Source organism: Martes martes (assembly GCF_963455335.1).
Source record: "Martes martes genome assembly, chromosome: 3".
NCBI lineage: Eukaryota > Metazoa > Chordata > Mammalia > Carnivora > Mustelidae > Martes > Martes martes.
This window is the reverse complement of record NC_137890.1, coordinates 118,914,814-118,928,417: the sequence shown is the minus strand read 5'-3', so window position 1 is coordinate 118,928,417 and position 13,604 is coordinate 118,914,814. Positions and strand designations below refer to the sequence as shown.

At 38.1% G+C, this 13,604-nt stretch overlaps 1 protein-coding gene across 1 annotated transcript in view; it reads right to left on the bottom strand.

The window, feature by feature from the left end:
* The window catches only part of NCKAP1 (NCK associated protein 1), a 101,470-nt gene extending 92,559 nt beyond the window's left edge, over positions 1–8,911 (bottom strand). The window contains exon 1 of the mRNA XM_080798642.1: positions 8,503–8,911. Coding sequence (XP_080654768.1) covers positions 8,503–8,610 — 108 coding nt within the window. The 5' untranslated portion in view covers positions 8,611–8,911. The remainder of the gene's footprint in view (positions 1–8,502) is intronic.
* Between the last annotated feature and the right edge of the window lie 4,693 nt (positions 8,912–13,604).

The following is a 13,604-nucleotide window of genomic DNA, read 5'->3' as shown; positions in this document are numbered from 1 at the left end:
AGTCAGTCAATCTGTTCTTTAAAGGCCCACTGAAGGGGTGCCTGGGTGGCTCAGTGGATTAAAGCCTCTGCCTTGGGCTCAGGTCATGATCCCAGTGTCCTGGGATCCAGCCCCACATGAGCCCCACATTGGGCTCTCTGCTCAGCGGGGAGCCTGCTTCCTCCTCTCTCTCTGCCCGCCTCTCTGCCTACTTGTGATCTTTGTCTGTCAAATAAATAAATAAAATCTTTAAAAATAAATAAATAAGGGCCCACTGAAGAATACACTCCTGTAATAAAAATACTTATTTTGCACTAGCAGTAAATAGATATCAAACTATAATGTCAGAAAGTAAAAAAGGAAAAGTTAAGAAATGTTTCCCAGAGGTGATACTGAACTGAATTTAACAGGGGGGGAAAAATGAACTTATGAAATGTCTACTTTGTTTCATGCCCCAGAAACAGATTTAATACCAATAGCCTAAACTTACTCATTTCTTACTCCTGTGTCAGGCACTGCACTAGCACTTCAGATGAATTAACTCACTCAACCTTCTAAGGTTAACTAAAGAGTACTCTACAGACACAGGAGAACTGGAACATCTATAAAAATTTCAAGAATTAGTATCAGAAAGATTAACATGGCTTAGGAAACAAAAACATACAGCTTAGAGTGTAACAGAAGCTGAGAATAAGTACTCTGTAGATGATTTTGCTAGTAGAAAGTCTACGTGCAGCCCAGTATACCAGAAAGTTAGTATTACCCCAGAAAACAAAATTATATCACTATTGTGAATAACTGCCTGAGAAAGAAAATGGAGGTATTAAAAACTTACATTTTACTTATTTCTATGGTTCTTAACATCAGAATCACTTCAGGGGCTTTTTCTTACTCAGTAGGTTTAGGTCAAGATACAGATATATTTTTAAAAACCTTTTAAAATAATTATATTGTGCATCCCTGGCTAAAAAACACTGGTCTCCTCAATTGATAAAGAAACTATAACCAAGAAAAATTAGATAACTTGTCCAAAGTTTAAAAGATAGTATCAGAGCTTTATCTGGAATCTAGCTCTCTCAAGCCATAGAATATATTACAAGAATGAAAAACAAAAGAGAAGTTTAGAGGCCATATGCCAGCAAGGAGGGCATTAGACATTACTAGGATTCTTATAACCTTATATATTTTACATCTCTATATATTCTGCTGAACAAAAGTCCTGGAATCTTAATAATGACCAACTACACCTTGTCACTGCTTACCCGAAGTTTCTATTCATACTTCAAAATCAAGCACAAAAGTCAGTATCTCTTCTTCCCCAGAATGGAATCTTCAATGCCCTTCTCAAGACTCTCGTAAGCACACTTACACAACACATTTTAGGTAAATACCTGTAAATCTCTCAACCTACTAAAATGTGAATTTCTTGGCATTAGAGACTGCATCTTAATTTATCTGTCTCCCCAGTGTCTATGAAGACATTCAGTAAATGCAGAGCAAATGAATGAATAAAAAAACCCTCAAAATCTGGAACTAAAAGAAAAGTTCATACGATTTATAAAATACTTTTTAAAATGCAGTTTTATTACTGTCAAGTATCTAAAATAATCAACTATGCAGTAAGAAAGTATTTTCCCAAACAGGCTTTTACTTAAAACAAGAAATTCCTTTGAAACTGGCACATGTACAACCCTACTTAAAAATTAGCAATTCAAGAGCTTATGAAGTTTGTTAACTTATTTAAGTAAAACACTGCAGTATAATATTATTTTAAGAAATTATTAACCAGGAGATTGTCTCATCACTGTCAGATTGAGTAAAAAAAAATCTACCAAAGTCTAATTATAGTACTGCAAATTCCTAAAAGGATCAAAAGAAGATTTTACTACATTTACTGATAAAGGCAATCGTAAAAACAGCCAACAACAACAACAAAAAAACCCACATTTTGAGAATAGAAAACAGTACTACTAATTTACTAATTACTAATTTCTCCCCAACACAGAAAGAAACAAACTTACTGGTGGACTTTATTAACTGCATTTCTTGTATTTCATGTTACAAAATTTTCAGTGTGAGAATGTTACCATTTAACTTTATGTAAAATTTAAAATGAGAAAGTACATTAGAAATTCTAAATTTAGGAGCCCCAGGGTGGCTCAGTCAGTTAATCATCCCACTCTTGATTTCAGCTCAGGTCATGGTCTCAGAGTCCTGGGATAGAGCCCTAGGTTGGGCTCCTCACTCAATGGGGAGCCTACTTAAGATTCTCTCTCTCTCCCTTTGCCCCTCCCCGAATTCACTCTCTCTTGCTCTCTCTCTCAAAGAAATTAATCTTTGTGGGGCTGGGTGGGAAGCCTGCTTAAAATTCTCTCTCTCCCTTTGTCCCTCACATCTCCCCTGCATCCTGCATACTCACTCCCTCTAAAAATTTTTTTTAAAAATCCAAATTCAATTTGGAACAAAATATACCTTCAAATGGGGAAATGATTGCATGTGTTCTTAACATCAGGAAAGACAAATGCTACTTCATTGTTTCTTTCAGTTTACACTTCTCCTTTCTGCTTTATAAATACTCTTTCCCCAATATAAAACAAAATTTCTGATTTCTTTAGTGTTATTTATATGGTTAGTCCTTCCAATTTTTATATTTTAATAGCAGAGACTAAATTTTAGAAATAATCACAAAGAAAAAATGCACAGAACATGAAAAACTAATAAAAAATATATTTCTCCAAAAAATTTTCAATAAATTGAATTTTAAAATTCCTAATTCTAAACTATTTCTCATTTTAATACATTACAAAGCTAAACAGAAGTCTCCATTAACAAATACTCTGGGCAGGCACCTGAGTGGTGCAGTCAATTAAGTGGCCAGAGCTTGGTTTCAGCTCGGGTCATGAAATCAAGCACTACATGGGCACCATGCTGAACACAGAGTCTGCTTAAGACTCTCTCTCCCTCTCCCTATGCCCAGTCCACTTTTTCTTTCAAATAAAATTTTTTTTAAAACAATAATAATTCTGGTACACTGAGAGTATGATCTCAATGATCTTTTCATACAAATCCATAGAAAGTTCATACAAAAGTAATCTACAGTAAAAATAAAAATTATTTCTGTAATATAACTGCATATCTCTTTAAGGTTACTGTGTGTCCAAAATCTAATTCTATCTACCACAAAAATGTCAATAATCACTATAAATCTAATGGCAAAAATAATTAAATTAGAAACCATACTTACGGTTTAATTAAAAAAAAAAAGTCGCCAATCTAAATTCTTATTTTCTAGAATAAGAATTGCACAGGGGCACCTGGCTGGCTCAGTTGGAGAAGCATGCACCTCTTGATCTGAGGATCATGAGTTAGAGTCCCACATTGGTTGTAAAGATTACTAAAACATAAATAAATAAACTTAAAAAAAAGGGAATTGGGTAAATTATTTAACCTCTCCAAATTCAACTGCTTTAACTATAAATAAATACGTCATAGACCTAAGGACAAATTTAAACAATACAAACAGCATACAGTAAAGTCTCAATAAAATGGCAGCTAGCTTTAATTTCATTACACATTATTTTTACTGGCCAATAAAGAGATGAAACTTTTTAGTTCTAGTAACATATAAAGTGTACAACTACTGGAACTAACCCAAAATTACTGCTAAAACTTAACTTAATAAGAACAATCCCTAGGAAATTATCAAACAAGAATATGGAGTAGATTTTTAATTATCCCAAGCAGTAAGGACAAGAACTTTCGACCTTGACATACTTTCTCATCTGGGCTTCTTCATTTTTTACATATTGGATATAGCTAGCTAAGTATGTTCGTTCCTTTAACACTTTCTTACAGTGTAAGTATACAAGCAATAGATTAAGGACCCTAATTTCATTTATATGTAAACTGCACCATGCTGCTTCAATTTTATTTTTGTGAAGAGTCTAATTTAATCAAAATATAATAAAATATGCATGCACATATGTTAGCATTGGTACAGAAAAGGGTGTAAGTATAAGGCTTATTTTTAAAAGTGGGAGAAGGGCAGGCAAAGAATTTCTGAAGTGACACAATTCTCTTATGTTTGAGTTTGATAATAAACATGTATTTTTTGTAATCATTAAAAATGCTTAGTATTTACTTAACTAGTCCACAAAGAATAATCTATCACTGCCACTTGAAAAAATAAAAGTAATTTTTCCTAAGTATTTTTCAGTGATCTTTATCTCCTCAGTCTACCATCCAACATAACACGAAAAAAAATTATCAAATCCTCATTTTTACAAGTAGCTTTCCTGAAAAATAAAGTTACAAATGAACATGATAGGATCTGTTTAAATAAATAATATATATTATTTAATTCAGATTTATGGAGAGATGTTTCCTTCTTATCATGTTTAAGGCTCTTAATAATGAAACCCCATGGCGGGGGGGGGGGGGGGGGAATCTCATACTAATAATAATTATTAGTCTACAATTTGCTACAAACCAATCTTTGGAGCATGTTTCTGCTCCTTATCAAGGAACAGAGAAAATAACACCCTAAATGAAGATAAACGTAACAGTGAAAGAGAAAACTAAAGCTGATTCCCCTCCCTTTGCCTTGCACTACACCCTTCCCATGCACCCTTTTTTTTCTCCATTAAATATACAGATACCAGCTAAAGACATTCAATTTTTTACACTGCTATTCTACCCATTTTTCCTCATAAAATAAATATATCCAAAATTATGGGGAAAGACTATTTTTTTAAAAAGCCTCTAATAAGAAAAAAATTTTTAAACAAGTGAAAGTGCTTTGAAATCTGCAAACAGATGCCATTCAAAAAAAAACTCTGCAATAGCTGGGTGGGTCTTCTTTTCTGTCCTTTAGAATTAAGGCAATAATGTAACAAAATTATGCAAGTATTAACTGAGACCTTTTTGGTACAGAATTATCAAGTTCATGTTGATGACAGGTAAGAAAGGAAAGGAAACAAAAAACAAAATAGATATATTTCTGAACTCAGCAAAAATGTTTTGGTATTTGTGAATATGTTTGCTAATAGCAGTAAAATTTCAAAAAAACAAATGTTGACCAAAAAAGTTGCTGAGACTCCTAAATAAATACGACCTTACATTCACAGAGGTTTTAAACTATTTTCACATTGTTGTCTTTTATCTTCATGAATAATCTGTGATGTAGGCAGAGAATGGATTACCATCTCTCTATTATAGAAAAGTATACTGAATTCAGTTACTGTTTAAAATGGGCTATGACTACTACTTGTAAAGATAAGATAATCAGAGCTGGAATGGACTTTAGCATTCCTTTTACAGTTAATTTTTCCCTGCTTTACAGAATGAGTAAAAAATGAAGTTCAGGGAAGTCAAGACACCTCCCAATGTTACAAAACTCAGTGACAGACTGAAGACTGTAATGCAGGTCTCCCAAATCCTGGCCCAGTACTCCACTTTCACAACCACACTGCCTGCCATGCCACAGTAACAGATATAAAAGGAGCTTGGAAGATGTTAAAAATCAACATATAAGTGAGCAGTATTATCAGGTCTGGAAAAAGACATATTTTCAATAAAAACCAGAATTTTTAAGGATTCAAGAAACAAATAAACTTAAATGTAAAACTACCTACCACGTTCATGTCCTTTCCCTAAAATCCTCCTTCATGTGTTTTCACATCCCTGATTAGTCTATAAATTCCTTAAAATTTCCATAATCTGTACATACTAAGATTCAAAAATTTTTCAACTGATGAGATTTTTTTTTTAAAAGCAAAACGATTTCAATAATCATGTTACATTCCTGTAATAAGCATCAAAGCATATTATTTTTGATTCCAGTAACTTCTGAAGTTATTTTACTCAGGTCACCTAAGTATTTTCATGGTGTACACTCATTATATTCCCATGCAGACTTCCAACTGAAACAGAGTAACTGAATCTAACAATATAATGCACACATGAGTTAATAAAAATGCGATAACTGATTGATAGACATGTATTATGTAGTGGAAGGGTTTTGGTTTTTTGGGGTTTTGGGGTTGTTTTTTTTTGAGGATTGTAAGAGATTGGGATTGAAAAGATTAAGTAGCTCATACTGTTATAAAAATGCAGACTGCATGAACCTTATAAACACATGGTGAACAAATCTTACTCACTTTTTCTGGCAAGATTTTTGAACAAATGTTTCAATCCCTAGCCAGCCAGGAAGATATGCCAGTCTTATAGACAACTCTATACGGTAAAAGATTCAAAATCTATCTGATGCATTTGTATGCAAAATTACACAAGGAGAGCAAACCAAAAGCTATTATTAAAACTAGAGCAAGATTATGCACACACTCATATGTTAAATATACACTTATACACTGTGTATTTATGCATTCAATGTGACTTAACTGAAAACTTCATGGACCAGGTAAGGCCCTGAGTACTAGTAATTCAAAAATGAGTAACACTCTCCCTGCCCAGAGGGAACAGCAAGGTGGACAAATATTTATCAATAAGGTGCTGAAATATAACATTTCAATAATTCAAAATATTTGACACTTGGATTTAATAATCACGTTCAACTCACTCTAAATTTCACTAGCTCAGTAATACAAGAGCCTGAAGTTTCTCAAAACAGGAAGTGAAAAAATATGCTTTTAAGGCATTGAACTGAAATCGTAAGAGTTGAAATGATTAAAATTTAACCTTACGTACTTTATGAAAGTGGAATAAAGTTTGGTTGTATTTATACCATAAAAATGTTTAAATGCACGGTTAAAAAGGTATTGTGCCCAAATACCCAAATCACTTCTGATGTTACTCTCTCACTTCCTCTTCTGAAAACCATCATAACCATTTCCTTTAACCACAATACCACAGGTCTAGTAATTTTTAGTACTGCTTGCCTTGCTCGTTTTTTTTGGACAAAGTTCATATAGGAACGAATTTCAAAGTTTGTTAAAAAGCATAATCTCACAAAAAAGTTTAGGTCAATACAACCTGTAAGTAATAGTACCAAAATTAAATTATTTGCAACCACATAAATTTATAACCAAGGCCCTTTGGTAAATGCAGAGGGCTTCTTTGTAATGATACTGAGCTCCTGCCACATAAGATGTAACAAACTGAACAGACATATTGCAGATACTCTCCAGATTTTACTGTGTTTAGAGGCAAACTAATCTTGCATCCAGGTAAGGAACAGGAACATAAACCATCCTTATAAAAAACTTATCAGTATTAAGTCAGGACAGTCTTCTTTAAAATTACAATATCTACATCAAATTGTTGGAATAAATCGGTTTTATACTTGAACCTCATTATATGGACTTCAAAAAATATGTATTTCTTCAGCAGCCCTAATTTACACACATCGCAATTCTACTATGGTTAAGCTAAAGGAAATATTCATGATTTACTAAAAAGCCAACAAAAATAGTTATGAAGACATGACATCAAATACACATTGGAAACTCAAAGAATGTAGATTGTACCCAAAAATCTCTTTAATGTTCTCTTTACCAAGTTCTTTGAAACTTACTAACCCTGCCTTAAAAGGAAAAAAACTTGGTTTGTTTTCTCTTAGGAAGAATTAATATTTATTCTATCTTTACATCTATTTCTCTTAACTCCAGCTCAGCCTTCCATTTCTTAATCTGCTGAAGCCATTTAAAGACTTTCAATGGGCCTATCAGCTACAACTACAAATTTTCCTTATATGTTATAAACCAGTAATAATAGCAACATATTTACAGTTTTAATTTCGTACCGACACAGAACTTTAAGAAATGTGTTTAGGTACTATTAGACAAGGCTGGAAAAACTAAGATGAGGAGGTGTAAAGAGGGATGGGAGAGAAGGCTGTTATTCCTGTTCTAGTGACTCACAGCCCAGAAGTATTTCAGAAGAAAACTGGTTCCACCCTCACCTCCCCCTCCTCTCCACCCTCAAAATGAAATAATTCCAAACTGTCAGCATGCTCTCAAACGACTATTATTTAGCTATCTAAAATAAAGTGGCAAGCGGAGGAGATGCGGGGTTCACCCTGATGAACAATTCCCTTCCCACATACACACACCAAAAAATTGAGAAAAAATTGCTACCATCTCCGCCAGATTCCCACCATTCAGCCTCAGTTATGGAACACCCAAGTTTTCCCATGCTCTCCCCGCCCCCATCGTGCCTACCCTCTACCCTCCCTTTCCTGTTGACCCCGTTCCGGGGGCGGGGGCGCCGAGGAGGGGGCGATAGCAGCACCCCGCACCCTGTGCCGGCCCCGCCAGATCCCAACGCTGGGAGCGGGGAAATGGCTTCTCTCTGCCTCCGGCCGGCCCGCCAGGCGCGGGGCGAGGCGCCGGGACTCCGCATTAGGCCGCGGCGCATCTCAGCGACCCCGGGCCGGGCCTGACTCGGCATGGCCGTGATTTCTGCCGTGGGCGCCGCCCGCTGCCCCCACCCCCAGTTCTCCCCCGCCGCCCGTCCTTCCTCCGCCCGCCCGTCGCCCCCGCCGCGGCCTCGTCGGCCCGTGCGCACCTTCTTGATGTTGTAGAGACGAGTCAGCATGCCGACGCCCCGGTCGTTGAGGATGGTGAGCTTCTCCGCCAGCTTCTGCTGACTGGGCTGCAGCACGGAGCGCGACATGGTGGTAGTCGTGGTGGTGGTGGTGGTGGTGCCGCCGCCGGTGCCGCCGCCGCTGCCGCCGCCGGCCGCCTTGCGCCCAGTCACCGGCCCGCGGCCTCCGCGTCAACCTCTCTCGGGCCTCTTCCCCCCGCCCGCGACCTCCGTCTCAGGGGAGAGCGCCCATGACCCTTGCGCCCCAATCCCGCGCGGGTGACAGAGCGAGCCTCGGCAGACCCTAGGGGTCCCTTCCCCCGCAGCAGCCCGCGCCCCGTCAGCCCCCTGCCTTCCGCCCGCCGCCCTTCCGTCCCCACCCCCGGCGCTCTCCGCCCCAGCCCCCACCGAGCCGCCTTCCCCGGCTCCTCCACTAGGTGTGGCGGCGGCGGCGGCGTCTCCGGCGGCTGAGAACGAGGCAGCTTCCCGCAGCCCCGGACGAGCGCTCGGTCACCTGATCCGCCGCGCCGGCGCCCCCGCGAGGCCGGACGGGGAACTGCGCCGGGGGGGGCCCTAGTCGCCCCTCCCGGCCTGGCCGCTGCTGCAGCCACCGCCGCTTGAGACCTGACTCCCGCCCCAGACCCGGCCCTGAACGCCCACTGCGCCGGATCCCGGCAGGGGAGTGCCTGAGCCGGGACCGAGGGAGGTCGCTTTTCCATGCTCGTCCCTCTTCGGCCCCCACGCCTCTCCTACAAGTTCCCAAAAGTTGCCTTTCCGCACCACCTCCCTAAAGAAACCAGCAGAAGCCCGGAGGGCGGGAGGGGAGCGTTTCAGGAGACTTTTGCCTAAGAGTGGGCTGGTGGCTCCAAGCTCTTTTTCCTCCCACTGCTTGACAGACGCTCCGGCTGAACACAGCAGATGTTGTGCTCCGCGAGGCGGGCGTCGCCTCTCCCATCCTCCCCATCCCATCCCGACTCCCCTGCCTCCAGGCAGTTTGTGAGAGAGGAGGTCGGAAGTGAGGGCAACTCAAGTTCCTGAGATAATCGGAATCCGGAATTTGTTGACTCGCGGCACCCATCCGGAGAAGACTCTAAATAGGCCCTGGCATGAGGGAAGCAAAAAATAAATGTTCAATGAAAGAACGATCGCTTTTTTTCCTGGCCTCCACCCTCAATCCCACCCTTTCTTGGAACCCTTCTACTTTTCCATCTCATTGTGGTTTTTTGGGTTTTTTTGTTTTTTTCCTGATCAGTTTCTTCCCGGCCACACTCCAAGACTACTCCCTCTAGACAAATGTATTAGACTTGGTTCCAAAAGTGAACGAATCGAGGACTTAGGTAATTGGCTGGAGGAGTTCTAGCCAAGAGGATTCACACTGCTTTGATAATTTCTGCCCTTAATTTACTTCGATGTGTTAATCTTTCTGTTATATTCATTAATTTTAAGTGAATGACAAAATGTTCAACCACCTTCAAAACAACATTCTAAGAGTAAATAAGCTATCATTGGGTTGATCAAAACGCTTTGTGAAAAGGAAATTGTGATGAATAGCTTTCAAAAAGAAATTTAAGGAGTGTCTGGGTGGCTCAGTGGGTTAGCCTCTGCCTTCAGCTCAGGTCATGATCTTGGGGTCCTGGGATGGAGCCCCACCTTGGGCCACCTGCTCAGCCTGGAACCTGCTTCCCCCTTTCCCTCTGCTTCTCTCCACTGTTCATGCTCGCTCTCAAACAAATAAAATCTTTTAAAGATACATATAAAGCTGGGTGTGTACTATTTCTACAGAAATCTTTATTTTAATATCCTGACAAGAGGAAGGGAATGGACTGAATGCATTTGACTTAAGTGACATTAAAGAAGTCCAACATCCAGCACAGTCAATCACACCTGAATGAAGGCTTTGTACCTAAAGACTCCTTTACTTTTATTTATTTATTTTTTAAATTCAAACACGTCAAGGAGATTACCTTTTGAGCTATTTTAGCCAGTAACACGTTGGGGGATTTGATTTATCTGATTACTTTCCAACCTGATAGTTAAAATTTTAATTTAGAGGAGGCAAGCATCTGGAGCCTGCTACCGTGAGAGCAGACCTGGGAAAAGCAAAGCTGCATGAGGGGTTTGGGACAGCCACGTAAGAAAACAGAAAGATGGTGAACGTTGAAGGAAGGATGTGCTCTTTCAGGGGACCACAAATAAATTTAGCGAGCAGCGGAACTACAGAGTCCTACTAATGAAAGTTCACATCATTTTCTAGTTTTTCCAAAGTGATATACAAAGAGAACAAAAAAATGGTACCATATTATAATTTGAACACAACTGTTATTCAAGAAAAGCCACTATCATGTTTCCATATGAACTTGAACACTGGTTATAATTTAGAATACACAATGGAGGGAGACTCTTTAGATCTAGTCCAGTATTCAGTTTTTATTATAATTTCTAGACATACTGACCCTAGACTGAATGGAATATACCTATTTGAGTAAAAGAGATTAGATCTAGAGGAAGTATTCATAATTCTTGCATTTTTTTCTACATTTTGCATCAAAAAGTGTCTTGTTACTAAGATTCAACCCTTTCGGTATTTGCCTATCTATATAAAAAGCATACTATCAGAACTAAGGTAATTATATGTTTTGCCATGTACATATAATTTTATGGCAGTTGTAATTAGTATATATCATTTTATATTTTCTTTCAGTTCTTCATTGAAAATATGTTATACCATGTTAATCAGCCTATAAAACTATTACCAAAAATTGTGCCTGTTGTGGTTTTTTCTTACTATAGCTTTCTGGGAAAACATAAAATTTTTTAAATGATTAGGAAACTAAGTTTTAAAAGCATTATTGGAGATTTTCCTTCCCTCATCATATAAAGCATAGTTTTAACAGTTCATTTGGTACTAAAGATTTCCAAGTAGTTTCCATTCAGTTAAGAGATTTCTACTGTTTTCCCCTAGAACATATCCAGAGATCATTAAAATTATAAGCCTTCAGAGATATAGAAAGTAGATAATAGCTTCAAATCTGTAGTAGTCTTAGAAAACTAGTGAAATTACTTAGTAGAGACCAGTATGCCTAAGAAAGTGTGGATTTTATTGTATATAAATTATCTTGGGGTGCCTGGGTGGCTCAGTGGGTTAAAGTCTCTGCCTTCGGCTTAGGTCATGATCCCAGGGTCCTGGGATGGAGCCCCACATCAGAGCTCTCAGGCCACCGCCTGCTGCTCTGCCTACTTGTGATCTCTCTCTCTCTGTGTCAAATAAATAAATAAAATCTTTTAAAAAAATCATCTCAATAAATCTGATTCTTAAAAAGTTATATATCTACATTTGAAAAATTGTTCTTTGAGGCAAGTATAATGGTACTCACTCTAAGGAAGATAAGCATTTGGAAATGCAAACTTGAAAATATTAAAATTAGAGGAATTGGCTTTACAGAAGAATTTATGTTACAATTATAATTTGTTGTCTCCAAATATATTTTACAATAATTCAATTATAAAATTCTCATAAAATTTCAGAAACTATAGCACACAGCTTCTTATATAAGTGCTATAAAACATTTGATCATTTACAGTAACATTTATGGATGGCTTTAAAAATTATCCAGTTCTATATAATACATAACTAATCAAATACTTAAAATGTGCAGAGTACTATTCTATAGAAGGAGATATGAAGCTGTGTAAGATACAGATTTTCATCTCCTTGAACTCACATCCTGATAAGAATAGAAATGTGCATAAGGAGATCTAATACATGGGAGCCTCAGGTACAAGGTTACAGAAGACCTAGAGAGAACAATTTCAAACTGAAGCTTCTAAGAGCCCTTTTCCAAGTAACTTACATTTGGCTTTTGAATTAGAGTGAAGTCTTGGACTTATAAACTGTAGAAAATGACAATCTATGCACAAAGCTCAATCTTAGAAATGCAAAATAGCAGGCAAATAACAGGAATGCTCATTACATACATAAAGACGATGAGAAATAAAGTTGGAAAGAAAAGTGGGACAGAAAATATATAGGCTTATGAATGCTAAAGCAGGAAAAAAAATTCAATGGAGAAGAAGAAAGATTTTTTAAAAATGGGAGAACAAAAGGTAACTTTGGGGAACTTAAGGATAATAAAGATAGTTTGAAAGAGTTGCTGACTGTGACAAGGATTTCAGATTATCCTTCAATATCTATGGTCTCTTTCTCCCCTAGAAATAAAACTACATTTCCCAGCCTCTCATGCAACCCACTGTGGCCATATGACTGATGTTCTGGCCCACAGAATGTAAGCTTTCAAGAACCTTGCTTAAGAGACTGCTGCAACTTTTCTTCTGCCAGTTCTACACTTACTTCATTCTGCCACATGAAACAAGGATGCAAAGACCACTATTTTGGACCGTGAAGACAATGGCCACATACTAAGGATGGCAAAAATAGACATGGAAGATGTGTGTGGGCTTTTTAGAGCAGAACTGCCATACCAAACCTTGTCTATCCTGATCTTGATTTTTGTGAAAGAGAAACTTATATTTAAGCTTCTTTTATTGGGGGTTTTTTAAATTATTATTATAGCCACACCTGATCCTAAATATTAGTTTTTGCAGCCAGTATTATAATATCTCTACTAGGAATCAAATAAAGAATACTAATAAAATTTAACATTCAAGTGTTGTTGCACTATGTGTTTAGGTGTTACTATTTGAGTTACATTTTCTGTTCTGTCTCAACAATCCTTTGATATATTATCATCTTTAATTCAAAAATGAGAAAATAGGAATGCAGATAGGTTTCTTAAATTGCCATAGAAAATGTTAAAGCTGGTATTGGATCCTTTATCAATCTGACCAAAATCCACGCATACTCTTAATTACTGTGAAGAGCAGTTGGATGGCATAAATTTCTCATGTATCCCAGTGAACATGACTCTACAGTTACTTATAAAGTTCCTTAACTGTGCCTAAACCTTTATAAATAATCCGTTCATTAAATTTCCTTCAAGGGTCACCTGGGTGGCTCAGTCAGTCAAGCAACTGCCTTCAACTAGGCCCATAATCTCAGGGTCCTGGGATCGAGCACCATGTCCGGC